The sequence below is a fragment of the Notolepis coatsorum genome, assembly GCF_963971535.1.
Source record: "Notolepis coatsorum genome assembly, chromosome: 1".
Taxonomy (NCBI): Eukaryota; Metazoa; Chordata; class Actinopteri; order Aulopiformes; family Paralepididae; genus Notolepis; species Notolepis coatsorum.
The window spans coordinates 160,735,990-160,756,911 of record NC_140165.1 but is presented as its reverse complement, the minus strand read 5'-3'; the positions used below and the strand labels follow the sequence as shown (position 1 = coordinate 160,756,911).

Genomic DNA, 20,922 nt, shown 5'->3' with positions numbered 1-20,922 from the left:
TTTTTCTATAGGCGTTTTCTAGTTCTTCTATGGGTATTTTCTAGTTCTTCTATAGCCGTTTTCTAGTACATGGACACAAATTGCTTTACAATGGAATCACTGCACACATTCATCAGTATGGGTGGCCCTAGTGGTAATATAACCGCCAACCCTGGTGGTGCCCTGCTCAGAGGGCCAAGCACTCTACCAATCGAGTTACACAGGAACGCCACGTCCATATAAAAAGGTTTTGGCGTTAACAGCTAGGGATGTCCCGATCCGATCCCGATCACGTGATTTTCCGAAGATCGGGATCGGCAAAAAAAAAACTCATACTGAGGCCTTAGTTTTGGTTTTAACTTGCATATCATCATTCATTTATTTATTGTCACAGAGCAGAAGAATTTTGCCAAAACAAACCAATAGTATCCAGCTGCAGAACGGCAGACCAGCCACACTCAGACCCAAATAAAAAAAATTTAATCCCAATTTCTCACATTACATTCACCCTGAATGTTGACGTTATCCAGGTGAAAAGTTAACTTCATAAATCATTTGATGTATAATTAAATCAAAGGAAATGCGTTTGGGTCCGAGAGTGTGGCTGGTCTGCCATTCTGCAGCTGGATACTATTGGTTTGTTTTGGCAAAATTCTTCTGCTCTGTGTGACAATAAATAAATTAATGATGATATGCAAAACTAAGGCCTCAGTATGAGTTTAAGACATGAACATGGTCATGTTTGTTGAATAAAAAAAAAAGTAAAAAAAAAGTAAATACATTTTTTTTGATCGGATCGGGAAATATCGGTATCGGTAGATACTCAAAATCACATGATCGGGATCGGATCGGGAAAAAAAAAACGTGATCAGGACATCCCTATTAACAGCATGTACTAACCATTTGACTGGAGTACTCCGGCAGGTAGGTTTTGACCGGTGAACCAAACACCCTTCTGCCGTTGATGAAAGCCTTCATGATGAAGTTAGTCACTGTTTTGAAGAGAGGCAGAGATGAGAAGGTGATGCACCTGAATGAATGAATGAATAAATGAATAAAGGGAGGGAGGGATGGAGGGAAAAAATAAATAATTCATACTTCTCCTGGACAGGCCAGCACCCAAGTTGTGGTTGAGGTCAAATGGATCTGTGGTGGGAACAGAGAGGGAGAAATAAAGAGATAGCGAAAGAACGAGAGAGTTTTGAAACTTTCGAAAGTATTTATTTTGTTTGAAAATCACACCAATGTGACATAAACAAAAGAATTTTTTTTGCAGGTTAATAGGTGCAACATGAAACCAATTATCTGCTGCTTCTGTTTCAGTGAAGCTAAGTCATAGGTCCCACTTGAGGTCCCACTTGAGTTTTGCTTTAGACATGATGCTGTTCTGCTTGTTGCTCATCACTTTTTGAAGTGCATGTGAAGCTGGTGAGAGGAAAGCGCTCTGTAACTTTCCCGTAAAGCAAAGAAGAGCGACTGATGGTCGTTGTGCATCAGGTGCAATACCAAAACGAAGCACAGAATTATTTCAAAAGACTACACTCACTTTTCCTTGCGTCAATATCCACCGGTTTCTGACTCACTGCGCTGAGATTTCTATGAACTCTTAACCTCACTCACTTAACCTCTTAAGCCCGGAGCCCTATTTTCTGAAAATCCGCCTAAAATACATACCTAAGTAAATGGAAGATTTACAAGGTCCAATTGCATGTTCTTGGTATCTAGGGACATAATACCATGCTAGGGAAATAACACCATGCTAAAAATGACCAGACATAAGAAACTGCCACTGAGCTCGTTCAGCACCTTCTTGAGATCACGTGTATAAAAAATCTAAGGAAATGAATAAAGGGAAGATGATTAAACAGAAGGTTTTGTAGATACAGTACTGAATTCATCCGGACCCATGCAATTTGAAATTTTATTATAAGTGTCAATCGATTAAAATATTTAACTCGATTAATCGCATGATTGTCCATAATTAACTTGCGATTATCCGCAAATTAATCGCATTTTTTCCCCTACCTAACAGATATTTTTCAAGTTCCAAGTTTTAATACTCTTATCAACATGCGAGTCAACAAATGCTTGCTTTATGCAGCCATTTAACACAAAAGGATGACCCTCATGCATTGCAAATTTGCATCAAATTCAAAACAGAGTGATGCACAAAATAACTTAAAAGAAAATAATAATTTAAAACAATGAATAAAGTGTGCATGAAATAATAGGGGAAAGAAAACGTTAGGAACTTATTACATTCACCCACACAAGGGCTGAGTAATCACACCCCCCCTCTCTCTCTCCCAGCTCTCCTTCTCTCTTGCCCCTTCCCTTCTCTCTCACTCCCCTCTCTCTCTCTATATCTCACACACACACTTCAGAAACAAACATAGTATCAATGAGAGCATCAATAATACACCCGAGTGAAGTCTAGTAAAAAAAAAATTTAAAAAGTTAAAAAATAAAATAAAAATGTCTTAAAAGTTTATCGCGAGTTAAAAAAAAAGTGGCATTAATAGAATCGGGCGATAACGCATTAACTTTGACAGCCTTAATTATTATAGAATATAGAATATGAGGCCTATAAATTACCTTATTATAGCCAACTTGCACACTGTGAATCGGGCCAAATCTCCTCTTTCAAATGGCAGAGTTCAATTTGGATTTAGTATCACCAGGCGTGCAGTTTTGTGGTATATAATCCTGAGTAATAAGATAATAAAAAAAATTATAAGCAAGTAATTTGTTTGAAGGGAGCTAGAAGCCTTTGGGAAGTGTAGTTAAAAAAAATCCCAACGCTCATTGAAAGCTCTGGATGTCCTCTTCTCAAAATGATTAAAAATGACTACATTCAGGGATGGTCGCTTTTTCAAAATGGCGGATTTTCGCAATCAAAACACATTTAAAAAACTAAAAGCTCACTTTTTTTTTTTTATTTATCTTTTTCCCCCTCCATTTCCCTCCGATGTTCTCCCATCCCAATGTTAGTTGTTATGCCAATTCCCAATCCCCTTCCTGGTCGCTGCGCACTTACCCCCCACAGTCGGTCTGGGAGAGTGGAGGCTATCACGTGCTTCCTCCGACACACGTCCAGCCAATCAACCGCTTCTTTTCACCTGGCAGCGCGGATTCTCATTGAGAGGGCGTAGCGTGTGGAAGGATCACACTATCCCACTCAAGTCCTATCCGCGCTTAGCAGGCGCCCCGACCGAACTGTAGGAGTCGCTGTTTACAACGACCCGGACCCACCCCGCCAGCTTCTCCCACCCTCTAATACTGCCAATCAGGGGTGTAGCTCCAGATTCTGGGCCCCATGAAAGAATGTATTTGCAGGCCCCCAGTGAATGCGAGCGCGCGTAAACGGAAATTCATTTTGGCCATTTTTTTATTGATGAAAACGCATAATATGGTTTTTACCTATACATTCGGATCAGCAGTTCAGCACCTGCACTGTTGGTGGGTGAGCCCCCCCCCCCCCCCCCCCCCCCCAGTGCTGGGCCCTTGGAATCATCCTAAGCTACCCCCCCCAGCTACGCCCCTGCTGCCAATTGTATTAGTGTGAACAACCAGCCAAGCTGGTGACAACCCCGGAGCTGTGAGCTGGACTAAAAGCTCACTATTAACACTTTAACCTATTGGTAAACAAACGTATTGCTGAGAATATATACTCTATCTGCTGTTGTGACATGGTTAGGATGTTTACTCTCAATGAAAACGTAAAAAAAATATATATATATATATATATAATTATGTCAGACAGTCTAGAGCAGTGGTTCTCAACTGGTCTAGCCTCGGGACCCAACATTTTCCTTAGTCATTAAGTCGCGACCCACATTTTTTGAACCACTGATTTATTTCAATTATATTTTTTGCAGTAATACACAATCTTTCATGCACCGTTAAAAACATGAAATAAACACAAAAAAGTGCAACAAAAGTGCAACTAGGGCTAAAAACCCAATGAAATAAAATAATAATAAATAATATATGCTTCTTAGCAGATTTCTTAGCTTAACACTTTTTCAGCCACTGGGATGAGTCTAATTAATCTCAAGAGGACCGTGAAATGTAAACAGACGTGGGGCTGTTTGTAGAGCTAAATCTATACTTTATAGTATTGCTATCTGTCCATTCTCATTGTGAATTGAGACCATAAACCGTCCCTTCAAAATGGCTTAAAGAATTCATCAATACGTTCTCATTTTATAGCGCCGTGAATATAAGCATTATATAAATTTCCTGGAAGCCGAGATAATGGGCTAATAGCTAATAACGTTAAATCCAATGGCATTTCGGTTATAGATACGCTTAAAACACAAACTGCATATGATCGGCACGATCCTCACGCATGTATGCATGAAAGGGGGGGGGGGGGGGGGGGGGCGGGGGACGTCGTTTCTGATTATTGATTACCAATAACCGCGTTAGCCTCATTAGCCTCATAGGCCGAACGCCTGGATGGCTATCAAAACAAGGCCCGATCGGGATGTACTTTACGTGAAAAAGATCTTACCGTGGTCCAGTGGGATCCCCCCCGAGCATTTCCCCGTTATCGATCGCCATCTGGTAGATCGATATGTCCATTGGCTGATGATAAATCCCCTTATTGCATGGTGAAATCTGCGATGCAAAACGTAATCCAAGCTACATGCTGCACATCTAGAATCCTGCTAACTGAAATCTCCATTGAAAGTAAAAAAAAAAAAAAAAAATGATCTGTTCAGCCACAGGGCACACTACATTATCGCGATAGCGCCCCTAAGAGGATCTGGCCGGTATTGCACCTTCTCGAATTCATAGAGTAGGGTAAATCTGCAGTGCCGCTCTGCGACCTTGAATAGGTTATTAATATGGAATAAAAGCAATAACAACTTGCCACGGATTTATCCGTGCTTCTGTCCACAACGGGTGGAATCGAAACACGGAGATCTCAGTTGTTCGTCCCCATTGTGTTAACATAACAGACCTAAGTTTGGGGGAACTAATGGGATAACTGGGGTTGCAACAAAAGTGCAACTAGGGCTAAAAACCCAATGAAATAAAATAATAATAAATAATATATGCTTCTTAGCAGACTTCTTAGCTTAACATAACAGACCTACAGTAAGTTTGGGGAAACTAATGGGATAACTGGGGTTGCAACAAAAGTGCAACTAGGGCTAAAAACACAATGAAATAAAATAATAATAATAATAATAATAATAATAATAATAATAATAATAATAATAATAATAATAATAATAATAATAATAATAATAATAATAATAATATATCCTTCTTAGCAGACTTCTTAGCTTAACATCCCAGGGAACTAATGGGATAACTGGGGATGTTGTTTGCTCCTGACAAGAGTCTCAAAGTCTGGGGTGATGGTAGACAAAGCAACTCTGAGGTCATGCTCAATGTCCGATCTGTTCCTCTGCTTTGTCTTCAGCTGGACCCAAGCTGAGAAGCCACTTTCACAAAGATAGGTAGTGCAAACTGATTTATGACGTGATGTCATTTGCGGTCCGGTGCCGGAACTAACCTTCGATGACAATGTATTTGGACGTCCACTGCTTGTTGAAGGTGGTGAGCCGGGCCAGCTGGCGGGTGCAGATCACATGCTCCCTGAAGTCAAAGTCCTCGGTGTAGAAGCGGAGCAGACCCAACCACAGCTCCCCCACCGACTCCGTGTTGCTCCCATACTGCGGCCAGCGGCTGGGCTGGAAGAAGGTGGAAGAAATCTGAGGTGTGAGAAGATACTGTGCTGAACACACACACACTCGCAGGGAAGCACCCACACACAGGATGTAGCTTATGGACATAAGTACAATGGGCCTCATTCACCAATAGTCTACCGTCTGTTAAGAGAAAAAGAATAAATGCCACCGCCGCATTCATCAACCCGTTCTTAGCGTCCAAATCTGTGTGTTGAATGATGAATCCCACTCAGTCTTAAACTGAAATGCACGTTCTTGCGCAATACATTTGCATACAGACATGCCCCACCAGGCGAGGCGAGGCGAATGAGGAGTGTGCAAAACAGCGAGGGCAGTGTGCAAAACAGAAGAGGTTTGGCATCTGATCCATTCAACAGGAAACTATTTGCGACTGATCTCAAAATGAGATTAGATTCAAATGTATTGTTATTATACAGCACAAGTACAATACACCATCCAACCAGAGTGGATAAATAAATGCTCCATAAATAAATACAAATAAAATAAACGGCTTAGCGCGGCAGCCTCAGCGCACGAGCGCACACACTGTATACGTGGGAAATTAATCGTTCCAGCAAAGTAGGCTTTGTCAAGAGCCAATCACGCAGTAGGTTGGGAAATACCGGACCTGTTACCTATCTCTCTGAAAGGTCCCTGTGGCTAAAACCCAGAGTGCGCTCAGACCGGCGTGTGTTGTGTCCGAGTTGAGGCTCCAGCATACATCTAAAAGGACTGCTCTTGGCAATCTGAAACAGCTAAGCAGCCACTCATCTGGCTCTGCAAATAGATCTAGACTATCTCTAATTATGCGTTCTATGCGTATGGCCTGGGCGGCCAGAGCATCTAACTGTTCTAACAGCAATATATAATCCATTTCAGAAGCAGAACGCATGCAATAAGTTATAATAATAATTATTATTATTGAAAAGTTCAGGGTTTTTTAAGTCGACCACTCTTAGAATTTGGTCTTGCCTAAGAGAAAAGCAAAAATAAGAAAACATTGCTGAATCCCAGGTAAGAACTAAGAAAAAATGCTAGTTAAGAACAAAAGAGGAAATCTGTTCTTATATCGCTGCAAATCGTGAATGAGGCAACTTTGTGACAACATATATATATATTTTTTTTATCTACTTTTTCTCCCATTTTCTATTTTTCTCCCATCCCAATTTCATATCGTCCAATTCTACCCTCCCCTGTCTCGAACGCTGTTAGGCCATGCCTCCCACAAGCCGGCTGTAATGTGGACGAAGCCATACATTGCACATGTCCCCTCCGGTACTCGAGGTAGCAGCCGTCGCATCTTTTCACCTGCACAGCGCGATCTTTCAGCGTCGGGGGTCTGCGTTTGGAGGGCACGCCGCCCCCGACACTTCCTGATTCTACTGCGCAGGCGCACCAACCGACCTGTAGGAGTCGCTGTCCACAACGGCCGATCCCCACCCATCAGTTTCCCACCCCCTAATACGGCCAATGTGTATTAGTACGGACGACCAGCTAAACTGAAAGCAAATGTGGAGCGCTGGGCTCGAACAGGCGAGACCAGCGTCTCCAGATTTCGTGGCGAGCGCCTTGCCCACTACGCCACGTAGCCGCCCTTAAAAAGGTTTAAACTTTACAGCACTGACAAAGTTGAACAAAGTGCTGTACATACTTAAAATAAAATAATTTTATACTTTTTTTTTTCTTTTCTTTTATCTCGAAGCTTCGAATTAAAATCGAATCTCGGCCCCGAAGCTTCGAATTCGAAAAACATTTTTGAAGGTCAGCCCTAATTCATTAATTCATTCACCTCCCTCGGGTATTTTATGGCCTCACTCCAGCGTACTTGACTTACTCGCAGGTTTTTTCTAGTTCAGTACTGTCGAGTCTTGACTTTAGGCACATAGCGAATGAATGAATGAAAACTTTATTTAACAGATTGCAGAATGGGTACAATACAGTACAGCTCAATACACACAATTGTTAAGGAGATGCAGACCAGAGAAAGACGTTTGTCTTGTTTACATCAGGGTTAGGGCTGGACGGTATGGTCTAAAATGTATATCACGGTATAATTTGAAGCATAGACGGTAACGGTATATATCACGGTATATTCATTTATCTTAAAATGTCTATATAAATGCTTCTGAAGGGGTAAAACACTGGTATGGCAGCTATTACTGTACTCTTGTATTACTAGGACATATATTCACATAGTACAGAGGTATTTTAAGAACATTTATTGTGCAAAACTGCAATAGAAAAATGCAAAACCTTTTCTCAAGTTACTTCCATCTCTGAAAAACACTTTTTCATGAAATACAATCAAATCAAGCGGCACAAAGTGAAAATAAAAACAGCAGGTTTCTTTCCCTCAAACACAATACAACTCCAACATAACTTTAGTGTGTGTGTGTGTGAGAGAGAGTGAGAGTGAGAGTGAGAGTGAGAGTGAGAGTGAGAGTGAGAGTGAGAGTGAGAGAGAGAGAGAGAGAGAGAGAGAGAGAGAGATGTAATAGGTTTGAGTTTGAGGAGTTTTCCTAAGATGCCGTAGATCAGGGATCGGCAATAGGCGGCCCGCGGGCCGACATTGGCCCGCCAGCAATAATTTCTGGCCCGTCAGATTATTTTGAGAATATGATATTTATTTTACGCGCAGGAAATATTCACTCGGGACGCCAGGGTGTCTTTTATTGTGAAGCTGTATCTATCTACCGGTAGTCATCAATAGCACTATAGCCAATTGAAATGCTAGAAATGGTCACGTGGACTGGGAGAACCAATGGAATAGTCCCTAACGAACTTTCACTTCCGCGTTCGAGATGGAGCGAGTAACAAAATGTGTTAAAAAACAAAACAAACATCTTTGGATAGGGAAATGCAACAGGGAAATATAACGCTTCTTTTAATAAACAGGAGCCATACTTAAAATACGGGTTTATTGCAACAGGTCGGTGATTCTTGCGTGCCGAGCCGACGTCCTCTCTGCATAATATATGGCGACAACAACAACGAGGAAATGGTTGTTATTACAACTGTGTTCAAGTTGGCAGATAAAGTAGCTGCATTCAACGCCAATCTGGAATTGGAGGGCGGCGAGTGGATATGTGACATGTTTCAAACATTAGCAGGGATTTTGGAGGACTGAACAACAAACAAGGTATGGTGAGTCGTGTTTTCATGCATTCTGTCTTCTGATCAGTTCATCACCCGCCGCGGTGATCTGCAACAGCTGATCTGCTGTTCATGAATGAATGAATGAAAACTTTATTTAACAGATTGCAGAATGGGTACAATACAGTACGGCGCAATACACACAATTGTTAAGCTGATCTGCAACAGCTGAGAGCTGTTCATGAATGAATGGATGAGTGAGAACTTTGTTTGGCGGATTGCAGAGTGGGTGCAGTGCAGTGCGGCGCAGTGCACACGGTTGTTGGGGGGATGCAGACCAGAGAAAAACGTTTGTCTTTTTTCAATATCAGTATATTAAATTAGCCATTGTTTTTGATCCTGGCCCGCCAAGCAACGGCTTGGGGAAAATCTGGCCCGCGGCAAAGCCTAATTGCCGACCCCTGCCGTAGATGATGACCCACACCAGGATTGTCAACACACAGTTGGAAACGGGAGCAGCCCCGATGGATAAAGCGATATAAAGAAACGAAGCCAAATAAATGTGAAGTTATCTTTGAACCTCTGTTGTCAAGCCTCGTCAATATAACCCCCCCACCTTTCCTCACTAATGGAACTGGTGCCGCAGAGTCACATTAGAACGTTAGCTTAGCGCAGTGTTTCTCAAAGTGTGGGGGGGGGGGGGGGGGGGGGGGGGGCAGAGGCATGACAGGGGGGGCCTTGAGATTTATTAAAAAAAAAAAAAAAATAGAAAATTTGGATTACAGAAAATGATCACTAAAGTGCTATCTGTTGCAGCTGCACTGTTCTCCATGAAAATACCATTTCTCAAAATCTGAAAATCATTATTTAATAAAACACAGAAAAGGATCACCAAGTTACTCTGGATAAAAAAAACCTTTACAGACAACATTGAGACAAAGCTTCCTGACACATCTCCAGAACTCTTTGAAATCTCATCTGATACCACCTAGAGAGCTAGTTTCAGAGTGTGGTGCTGAGTACCAAGTATCTCATCTCATGGCCCACCAAGTATCTCATGATGCAGCAGTTAAGGTGTTGATACCATTCAGCACCACATACAGTATCTGTGTGAAGCTGGCTTTTCATCCATGACAGCTCTGAAAACAAAATATAGGGCCAATTTGAAAGGTCACGATATTGGTGTTATTTCAATAAATTTAAACATGGCCCATTTCATGATTATTTTGTTGGGGGGGGGGGGGCAAAATATTTTGGTCCTCAAAAGGGGGGCCTGACAGAAAAAGTTTGAGAAGCACTGGCTTAGCGGCTAACGTTAGCCCGTTGCTGTGCTAAAGCAAGTCTCCTCAGCCTCCCTAGCCAAATTGAAATGCCAAAACTATATGGCAAGGTCCGTGAACAAGTGGAGAAAAACTCAGTACAATTAAACACTATGCAATGACCACTGCAAATGACGAGTGAATCGTCACGTAACGTTGACATCATTGCTACTACTGTGACTAGCTGCTCTAGTCTACCGGTCACAAGGTATAGTCAAAATCCATACTGTTGTGAAGGGCCAGATTAAACCGAATATATATATTTATTTTTATATATATATATTTAATTGTATTTGTATATTCTCTAATATTCCCTGATATCCCTTGTATATTCCTTGTACAATATGCATTGAATATCCATTCTAGCCTACTGAACATCCCATAATAGTCTCCATTCTACTATTGGTCGAGACCTTGGTGCCAGGCTGCCATACCCCTCAGACCCAGTTCAAACGTACCGCTCCACATGTACGAACAAGTCCTAGTTCCGCGTAGGAATCTGGCTACCGCACCACTAATGGGACTATTTGTTCATAGTGCGTATATATACTGCGCTACTAAAGTAGGACTTTCTTTTCAGTCCAGTTTCTTACCCTCCAATAGAGTCACAGACGTAAAGCCTCCCCGCGACGCCACGTGTGGGAGTAAGGCCAAGTTCGCCTACCATCGGTATTGAGACATCGTGTATATTAATATTTGAATAGTCATATTTGGCACTATATCGTCGAGTTGGACGTAGTCTATTAAGCTAATAATAGTCTGTTAATATATAGTGCTTCGTGCGGTGAGAATACTACCGTAGTCAGTACCCCATCGTTTCGGGCAGAGAACTGGCTGCTTACCCAGGGTGGTTGACCCTATGTGAAGCTGCACCCGAGGAGCCCCAGAGCCGACGAGCGAGTGGACCTGTATACCGGATTATTCTACCGACGACAGCCCGCCTTCCCAGGCACGGATTATGCTTTGGATACTTTGATTATTCCATGGATAAAGACCCCCGACACTGCCGTGTGTTGGAACCCCCCCCCCTGGAGAGGACGCAAGGTGAGGAGACGCTCTGCAAGACGAGGTCGCTTCACGTCTCTCCCCCGTGGACCGGAGAGAGCCGGCCCACAAAGAGTCCACCTGCTTTCATCTGTGGTCCAAGGATCGCCGGCGCATTGAACGGCACTACAGTGGGTTCACCCTTGGCCGGACGAGGCAGCCGGATTCTACCCCCCCCCCCCCCTCCTACTCCTGTCGGCTTACAAGCGACCGGATTAACCCCCTCTAGTGTATTTAGTATAATCATTAAAGTATCATTGCTGTTATTCCTTAACTATTCCAGGTCGTATATTTACCACCTGCGCCTTCAGAGATTGGACATTCTCTATTGATATACCGACGAATACTCCTTGCCATAAAAGTGCATACTATTTCAATTCATAAATGTAATTAAGTGATTAAGTGCTTATTCTACACACCATCGCTGTGTAGAAATAAAGACCTGTTTCTAATTCGTACATTTGTGTTGGATCCGTTTCATCTACGTGAGAGTGTTCATGATAATATATTTATGCCGTGTACTGGGTGGCCGAATATTAAGTACAAAGGTAGTGGTAGTAAGTATCATATCTAGTAATACAGTCAGGGAATTGTACCCCTCAGTTACACATACCGTAGCGCAAATTCATACCGTTTATACCGTCCACACCCCCATTTTCAATTCATAGTGAACATTGCTGCGGTTGAGTAATAGTACCTACTTACTGGTCACGGGAGGCTTCAATAACGTTTGAATGATAATCCAGTTTGTGAATACATTTGTTGAAACAACTTTGTTGGCTGACGGCTCCTACTATCTAACTTTAGCTGCGCTCTAACGTTAATTAACATGCATGACATACCTGTGTAACGTTAAAGGGGAGATGAAGCATAGCGATATAAACATAGTCATAGCATCACATTAGTATTTAGATAAACCACAGAAAGAAATCACGTTATAAAAATAAGGCGTTTCTAAGAAAAAACGATTTGTTATGTCCATTTATGTAGCATAAATCAACATGGGCGCCGCCATTTTGTTGCCGACGTCACGGAGATGGTTTCGCCCGGAGGCGGAGCCTCCCACCTCAGAATTGCATGCTGTAGCAATATTATTAGGCTCCTCAAATATCGTTATTCATAAAAACACATTTATGTAATCTTTTTACAGCATTGAGCAACCCCAACAGGGGGATGCTGCATGTATGCTCTGTCATCTTTGAGATGGCGAGACCTGCAGTTGGCACCTGAGATTGCGAGACCTGCAGTTGGCACTGTGTGAGGCCACGACATTTGAGCAAATTAATAATACTGCATGTTCTGAAGGTCCAGATTAATAATTAGAATGAGTTCAACAGAAAGGTATAGATTAGGCTATCACCTAAAGTCTGTTGGTTGCTATACGAGTTCAGCCTCAACCGAACTCAGTCTAAAGGTCTCTTCTGTCTCCGTTATCCCCTGCCCGTCGGCAGATCGCTGTGGGAGTATGGTACTCCTCCTCTCCCTTGGCAACACCACAACACCAACGTTACACGCAAACTCTGGTCCGCCAAAAAACATAGGTCTCGGTTGAGAAGCATGTTTAAATGCCTCCCCTCTTGCTGTACCAAAATCTCTCCTAGCTCTAACCGGTCACTGTCAAAGACTGTCAAAAAAATTATAAATATAATGTGCCTGATGTTAAACTGCCTCATTCTTTCAGTTTTTGCATGACTACGTCCTTGATAATAACTGAAAAGTTGGATTATTTTTTGACCATATATCTTATGCTGATGTATGGTATTTTTGGACATTTAAAAAAATATAAAAAACAACATATACCGAACCGAACCGAAAACCGTGACCCAAACGCGGACCAAATATAGGAAGTCACCTGATAAACTGTGCATCTTGGGTAGAAGGATGAAAAAAAAACACAGCGGCGCGCGGCATTCACTGCAAAACAAGCACACTGTAAACATGTCTCGTGGACAGACTTGGGCGAATGATGAAGTGAAAGCCCTGACCATGGGCAGAAGACCAAATAAAACAGCTGCTTGTGGGCACTCACAAAAACAACGAGGTGTACAAGTTGTTTAGCGAGAGGATGGAGGTAATGAGTTATAATCGAACGATGGATCAATGCCACGTCTCTTCTACTATCACGCTTCTTGCAGCTGTTCGTGTTTTTCGCGGATTTCACTTCCTGAAGGGGAGGGATTTCCACTCTCCATTGTGTCCAATAGACGAGCGCCCTTTTCGACCGCGTGACATTGTTCCGAAAGTTTGGTGCGCTTGACAAATTGCAATGTGAACGCAGACGAACCAAATGAAGAATGCAACAATGTTGCAACTTCACCACCAGAACCGCACGAGTCCACCAAAACTATATGTGAAAGCGCCCTAAGTCTGCTATAAGCCATTATCCCTTTGTGTGTGATTATTATTGTCTCACAGTAGTGTGTATATATAAAGTGTGTGTTTTTAGCTAAAGTGGATAGAAAACAGTACTGTGCAAAAGTCACCCAAGAGTTTATATAAATGGTCTTACAGTAGATTATAAAAAAATAAAAATAAAAATAAAAAAAAGTATTAGTATGTCAGTAGAGACAATGTCTTAGTACATTTTTAGAAACTTTTAATTTAATTATTTTTTAAAGCATCTTCATGGTTTAATGCAAACATATGTTGCAGGGACTATTATAATCATTGTATTGGCATGACTGTATGCATCAAAGGGTTAAATCAAGCATTTTTAAGTGCTTTAGAGTAAATGTCCAAATATCGCGATATATATCGTGTATCGTGATATAGCAAAAAAATATCGCTATATCCTTTAGAGGCCATATCGCCCAGCCCTAACTGGGATCATTCTTTTGTGCAAGGCAACATCAGGCTTGACTTAAAACATTACTTTCCTAACTTAGTGCAACTAAATGTAACAAATGAACACATAAATGTACTGAATTGTTATTTCTTATTATATTATATATAATACATTTCTTTTTTTTATTAAGAAAATAGATATTTTTTTATCTTTTTACTAGGGGTGGAATGGTACGCATTCCAACCGTACACCGTTCGGTACGACCTACACGGCGTTTCGGGGCATGTGTGTTGAGAGAAATCGGTGGTTTTTCAATGTATGTGATGTATATGGGGGCGACAGTGGCTCAGGAGGTAGAGCAGTCGTCTGGCAATCCGGAGGTTCCCGGTTCGATTCCCGCTCCTGGGCAGCGTGTCGATGTGTCCTTGAGCAAGACACTTAACCCCTAATTGCTCCCGATGAGCAGGTTGGCACCTTGCATGGTTGCCTCCACCGTTGGTGTGTGAATGGGTAATATGTAAGTAACAAATTGTAAAGCGCTTTGGATAAAAGCGCTATATAAAAAAGCAGCCATTTACCATTTATATATTGGGGGAGATGACCGCATCTAAAAGGGGACAGGTCAGAGAGGTCGAAATGTGCATGGTTTAGGAGACGGTGGTGGAAGCAGGAGACGGTGGTTCAGAGCGAGCAGGGTGTTAGTGTGAGCACCACACCGAGCAGGGCATAATGTTTACATTCCGATCTAGAACACACGATGGAGGCCACATCATCATTAGCTTCGGCTAACACGAGGAGAGTTCTGGCTAACGACCAGGCCTGACCACTATTGGACTGAATAGCAGAAGGATGATAGCAAGGACGATACAATTTGATAACATCTGATTATGAGGTTCTGTTTATTTAATAAACAACGCTCTTCCAAGAAAGGTATCATGCTGTCAAAGTGTCAAATTCTTACGAAGGTGGAGAATACTTATGCTGCGGATTGCACTAACGGGGAATGATAAGGTTTATCAGCCAGTATGATGAGACGTCGGAGAGATAAAATTACACAACGCAGAGGGAGTGGATGGAGAGATGATAACACAAGAAGACATGATACTGGCCGATTGATCCGAATCTAACAGTGTATTGTTCGGTTATTGGGATGCGCAAAAAAATATGCATACCCACAGAGGCAGTCATTAAGTTAGCCGCGAGCTAAGCTACCTAACGTTAGCCACGAGCTAACCATGGAAACGGTCACAGCGAAGTGATTCCACGACACCAGTTCCATTAGTGGGGGCTGTGACTTAGTGACGAGGCTTGACAAAAGAGGTTCAGAGATTTTTTATTTTTATTTTTTCTTATTGGCTGTTCATTTATATATCGGGGCTGGGCGATATGGCCAAAAATATATCACGATATGATGTTATAATATCACTCGATATCGATAATTATCTATATTGTTATAAGTATATATATTTTTTTAGAATTTTTCCTTTTTTTTCAACATCATATGTATGTTTATTTTGCAGCAATTCTTTGTTGTTGCCGCCATAAGCGAAAGTAAACAGGCTTCTCTGCTGGCTGTGGCTCCAGGGGAGTTGAATAGTTCTGGCTCTGCTAGTTTCTTTTCTATCTTTTGGCGCTTTTTTGGTGGACAAACCACCACGTGCACAGTGACTCGTGACTGGAGACTAGCTCTGCTAGCACACATAGCCTACGGTTTCAAACTGTATTTTAAATTAGAAAGCAAACAAAATAAATGGACAAGAGAAAAATAAATCTCAATTTGGTCAGTATTGTCATTTGAACAAGCAAAGCCATTACTTTAAGTTGCAGGCAAGAAAGACAAGTCTGTCCACTGTCTCTGGTTTTAAAACGGCCCTGTTGAAGGTTTTATAAAAAAAAAAAAAAAAAAAAAAAAGTATTGATTTTATTTTTATTATCGATCGATCAATTATTAACTAATTCAGGGCCAACCACGAGATTAGTCAGGTTAACTCGCCATGCGTTGCGTGCCAAGACCCGAGAAAACTCGGGTTTTAATCGTTATTTCTTTTATTAGCGATATCGATTCATTTTCATCCATCCAACCTGATGTTATCATTGGGAATGGGTCTGAGCTCACAAAAGGGCAAATACCGCCGCCTATCGTCTCCCGGATGGTATTGCACATCATTGGATTGGATTGACTGGGGACCCTCAGAGCAGCGTCGATTATGTGTTTCGGACTATAACGTTGGATCAATAAACGCGATCGATATTTGGAATGGCGATCAGGAATTGGATTAATCTTTTTGCAGAACATCTGATGATGTGTGTGTAAGGAATTTATGTTACGAGTCTTGGGGTAATCAGATGTTCCTATCACCGCCATCGCAGTGTGTGTGTGCGTGTGTGTGCGACGTTAGCGCTGACCAGGTCATGGATAATCGATTCAGCCCACTTCTCTAGCGTGCATAAGGACACAAATATTATCGATAATCTAGCGTTTATTTGAAACGATTCATAAATCAGCCGAAAAATTACAACGCGTTTTGTGTATTCCACTAAAGAGCTATTATCGCGGATTTCTCTGGAATTACTAGAACTCTCCAAAACTATACTCTTATTCAAAATGGTATAAAACAGAAATGTACTGATGAAAAAACAATCCGTTTCGTACATGTTGACTGCAAGCAATCATTGATAAGCGACGGGTATATTAGACCCATAGCCATAATTTAAGGTATAGTTTAAGCGTTCGCAAATTTCCCCGTCCTCCCATTGACTCAAGCGCTGGCACGGAACGGCCTATTTTGGGCATAGGGGCGTGGCTCTGAATGTGTTAAAATATATCACGATAATTATCGTTATCGTTTTATCGCTCAGCCCTATTATATCATCAGGGCTTCTCCAGGTTCCAACGCCGTGTTACTGTGGTTGACTATTTACTTCCTCGTGTGACGTCACTTCAAATACAAAACAAGACGCTCAAAAAGTACCATGCAGTGAAAAGTGGCATAAGAGAATACTTCATAATGTTTCATGCAATTAAAAAGTAAATATATATTTAGTACACATGATTTATTTATTTGAAATAACAGTGACTTTTCCTTTTTGATAAGAAAGTCTAGTGCTGGTTGAGCATATGCATACTTTATGTTGTATGTCTATAATGTGGCCACAAAAATAGAAAGGTTTAATTATTGTTTGTTTGCACTAAGTTAATACTTTGACAAATGTTGCCTATATTTTTCAGTCAGTTCGGTCTTTGTGTGCCAAACATTTAAGGCAAACCGCTGTAAACCTTTTACCTTTTACCAAATAAATGAGAAGCATGTTTAAACGCCTCCCATCTTGCTGTACCAAAATCTCTCCTAGCTCTAACCGGTCACTGTCAAAGACTGTCAAAAAAATTATAAAAATAATGTGCCCGATGTTAAACTGCCACATTCTTTCAGTTTTTGCATGACTACGTCCTTGATAATAACTGAAAAGTTGGATTATTTTTTGACTATATATCTTATGCTGATGTATGGTATTTTTGGACATTTAAAATAATATAAAAAACAACATATACCGAACCGAAAACCGTGACCCAAAACTGTGATACGAACCGAACCGTGGATTTTGTGAACCGTTCCACCCCTACTTTTTACCGATACCTGATCCAGCTATTTGAGTGATATCGGGGCCGATATCCGATATCGGATCGGTGCATCCCTAGTGTGGACGCAGCATTAGTGACAACATCATGTAGTGTGGACCCAGCATTAGTGACAACATCATAGGGGTGGACGGTATGGTCTAAAATTTATATCACGGTATAATTTGAAGCATAGACGGTAACGGTATATATCACGGTATCATCGTTTTTGATAAAATCTTTTTTTTTTTTATATAAATTTTTTTTTTTTTATAAAATATATATATTATATAATTAGACTTGTACTTGTATTATCTGCGAGACATCGCCACCACGCAACAAGCTCCACTGTCTGTGTGTGCCAGGATTCTCCGGAGCTGCACCTGGACCTATTGTATTGGTATAACGTTAGCAAGCCCTCAGCTCGAATACGCATCGAATCAGTGTTATAAGACATTGATATCAGGAGCTATCTGTAGCTACTGCTAGCCGGATATATAACGTTAATACAACGCCTCAGTGAATTATTTAGTTCAATGGGACATTTAGTTTTGAACGGTGAACTAACTTGCGTTAACGTGAGCTAACAGGTATCATACACGTCTCTACTAGACTTTGTGGAGCGTTTGTTGATGTCAGGAGCTATCGGTAGCTGGCCGACTAGATACCGTTCGGTTAGACAATGCCTCATCATGTATTAAACTAAAAGTGAATAGTTGACTGGGTCATTTTGTAACGGTAGCTAAGCTAACGTTAGCTCAGGGAGACGCCGCCGTCCTCCCGTCAGCTCCCGTGTCCCGTCCCACTAGACTACTAGACCCGTGTTTACATGCGTGCGGTAGGGGCTGGCACGCCCACTGCGCGAAGCCTCCTAAATAACTTTTTCCAGTTCGCACATATCTATTATCTATGACTAATTCTATCTATTTTTAGGGGCAAATGCGAGTGAAATAGTCACGCTGTGGTTACATGACGTCATTGCTATTTTAGAGCTGCACTACCGGTTACACGGTATAGTCAAAATCCATACCGTAGAGCAAATTCATACCGTTTATACCGTATACCGTCCACCCCTACAACATCATGTAGTGTGGACCCAACATTAGTGACAACATCATGTAGTGCAGGGGTGGCCAACCAGTCAGAGACTAAGAGCCACAAAAAAATGACTGTGGTACCACAAAGAGCCACACCATATACCAGCGTTTCTCAACCTTTTTTTTCAGTCACGGCACCCTTCATGTGTTTATAGGTCTCACCCTCTGGCCTCTGAAGTTGCTAATGTCTTTTTTATTTGGGCCTCACAGGGTTAAAAGTACCCTGTGAGACCCACGGTTGCAAAATTACAAAATCACTTTTAGCCATTTAAAAAAATAATGTTTATTTAAAAAATGTTAAAGGGGAACTATTTTACTATTTCTTTCACTATTTGGGCACTTTTACACAATTCCTGTGAGTCTATGGAACACCTAGGTTTTTTTCAAAAAAAATACATTGTTTTGTATTTCTAATCAAGTACTAAAAACCGCATTTTTCTACCTTAAGATCTTAAGCCGTTTTGAGGCTGGGCTCCAACCACTGTGTGGCCTGGTGCCAACTGCCACATCAACTGCCACATTATTATGCAGCTGAGAAATCTCTGACATCACAGATATGCACATTTTCAGATGACTCAGTTCAGTGAGGGTGAATATTGTGAGAGGAGAATTGGAAGAATTCGCCAATATGAGAATTAGAGACATATATCCTATTAATATAAGTCCACATAGCTAAGAAACAATGGTAAACACTGAAAAAAGCCATTTATAAGATAGTTCCTCTTTAAGCACATGTATAGTCAATTGGTCCTGTTGTTCAGCCTCACAATGCTATTTGATAGTAAATGTGTTTATATGTCCCACCCTCTGGCCTCTGAAGTTGCTAATTTCTTTTTAATTTGGGCCTCACAGGGTTAACCTCTTAAGCCCGAGATATACAGTAAAAGTGTATATTTTCAGCATTATGTTTGTTTACCAATTATTTGAACTGTTATTAGTGAAATATAAGATTATAGAAATCTCAGGGCATTGAGTCGGAAACCGGCGCATATTGACAGGAGGAAGTGGCACAGCCAAAAGTGAGTGTAGTCTTTTGAAGGAAGAGACTCAGGGCTTTCAAATTTCGAAAAACTACCCTACCCAGCTCACACCAGCCCCTGTCAATCATCTGACTTCTGGATTTACTTTTTAATTTCTCTTATTTTTTGGGATTATCTCCCACAAACCTGAACGTTATTGCCATAAAACAGAACGCAGTTAGTTTCTCTACCTTTCTGTGAACGTCTTGCAAAAAACGGTGTTGCAATATGATGAAAAATGGTGGAGAAATTTACATTATAAAAAAGATGGCAGAATTCAGTACTGTATCTACAAAACCTTCTGTTTAATCATCTTCCCTTTATTCATTTGCTTAGATTTTTCAGGTCTGGTCAATTTTAGCATGGTGTTATTTACAGTCAAAGATAATTTTTTTTTTAAATAGAATTGATATTCTCCTTTGGTTCATTACAATTTACTCAAGCCTAGTAACAGACACACTATTTCTGACACTGATCCATATATGTCCCTAGATTCAGATACCAAGAACATGCAAATGGACCATTTAAAAAAAAATTGTAAATGTTTATTCTACGTCCTTATGGAATGAGTGACGTAAAAAAAAAAAAAAAAAAGTAAAAAAAAAAAAAAAAAAAAAAAAATATTTTCTTTTATGGATGGAAGAGCCGCACATTGACGGGCAAAGAGCCGCATGCGGCTCGCGAGCCGCGGGTTGGCCACCCCTGATGTAGTGCGTCTGTGCACCCAGCATTAGTGACATCTAAGAAACAGGCTCACCAGTGATTCCAAATCATTGTAGAAGTAGACGTTCCAACCATCCACCCGAATCTCTGGCTTCTTCTCTCCGTCATAAATCTGCGACAAACACATTTCCACAGAGGAAGGCATGTTAGGGCAAAATGGCTCGTCATGACAGACAGACGGGTCATGCAGGTCCCTATGGCTTGATTATCTCATGTTCTGCGTTTACCACAGCTCAGTGTTGATGTGTATGGGAATGTCCATTCTATAAATTATAAAGTTTCTACGATATTCCTGTAAATGCCTTAACTGTCAAAGATCATCTCCTGTAGCGACCATCTTGACCTCAAATTTGCATGGTGCAGAAAACTTGTTTTTGACTTACAGCAATGGGTCCCAATGTCAACAGAAATGTACTTTTGGGTGGTGCTCCGGTTTGATGAGGTTTATCAAATGTACAAAGCAGATTACCTTGATGTAGGATTTGGCCAGTGGTATGTAAAGCATAAATACTGCAAAACTATCTGAATTGTTTAGAGCAGGT

The 20,922-nt window shown here is 41.2% G+C and overlaps 1 protein-coding gene across 1 annotated transcript in view; it reads right to left on the bottom strand.

Moving 5' to 3' along the window:
- tut7 (terminal uridylyl transferase 7) overlaps positions 1 to 20,922 on the bottom strand; it is a 156,839-nt gene that overhangs the window by 20,413 nt on the left and 115,504 nt on the right. Inside the window, exons 21-24 of the mRNA XM_084319881.1 lie at positions 20,415 to 20,492; positions 5,510 to 5,687; positions 1,078 to 1,125; positions 880 to 971 (exon numbers count right to left, since the gene is read on the bottom strand). Of these exons, the coding sequence (XP_084176007.1) occupies positions 880 to 971; positions 1,078 to 1,125; positions 5,510 to 5,687; positions 20,415 to 20,492 (396 nt within the window). The remainder of the gene's footprint in view (positions 1 to 879; positions 972 to 1,077; positions 1,126 to 5,509; positions 5,688 to 20,414; positions 20,493 to 20,922) is intronic.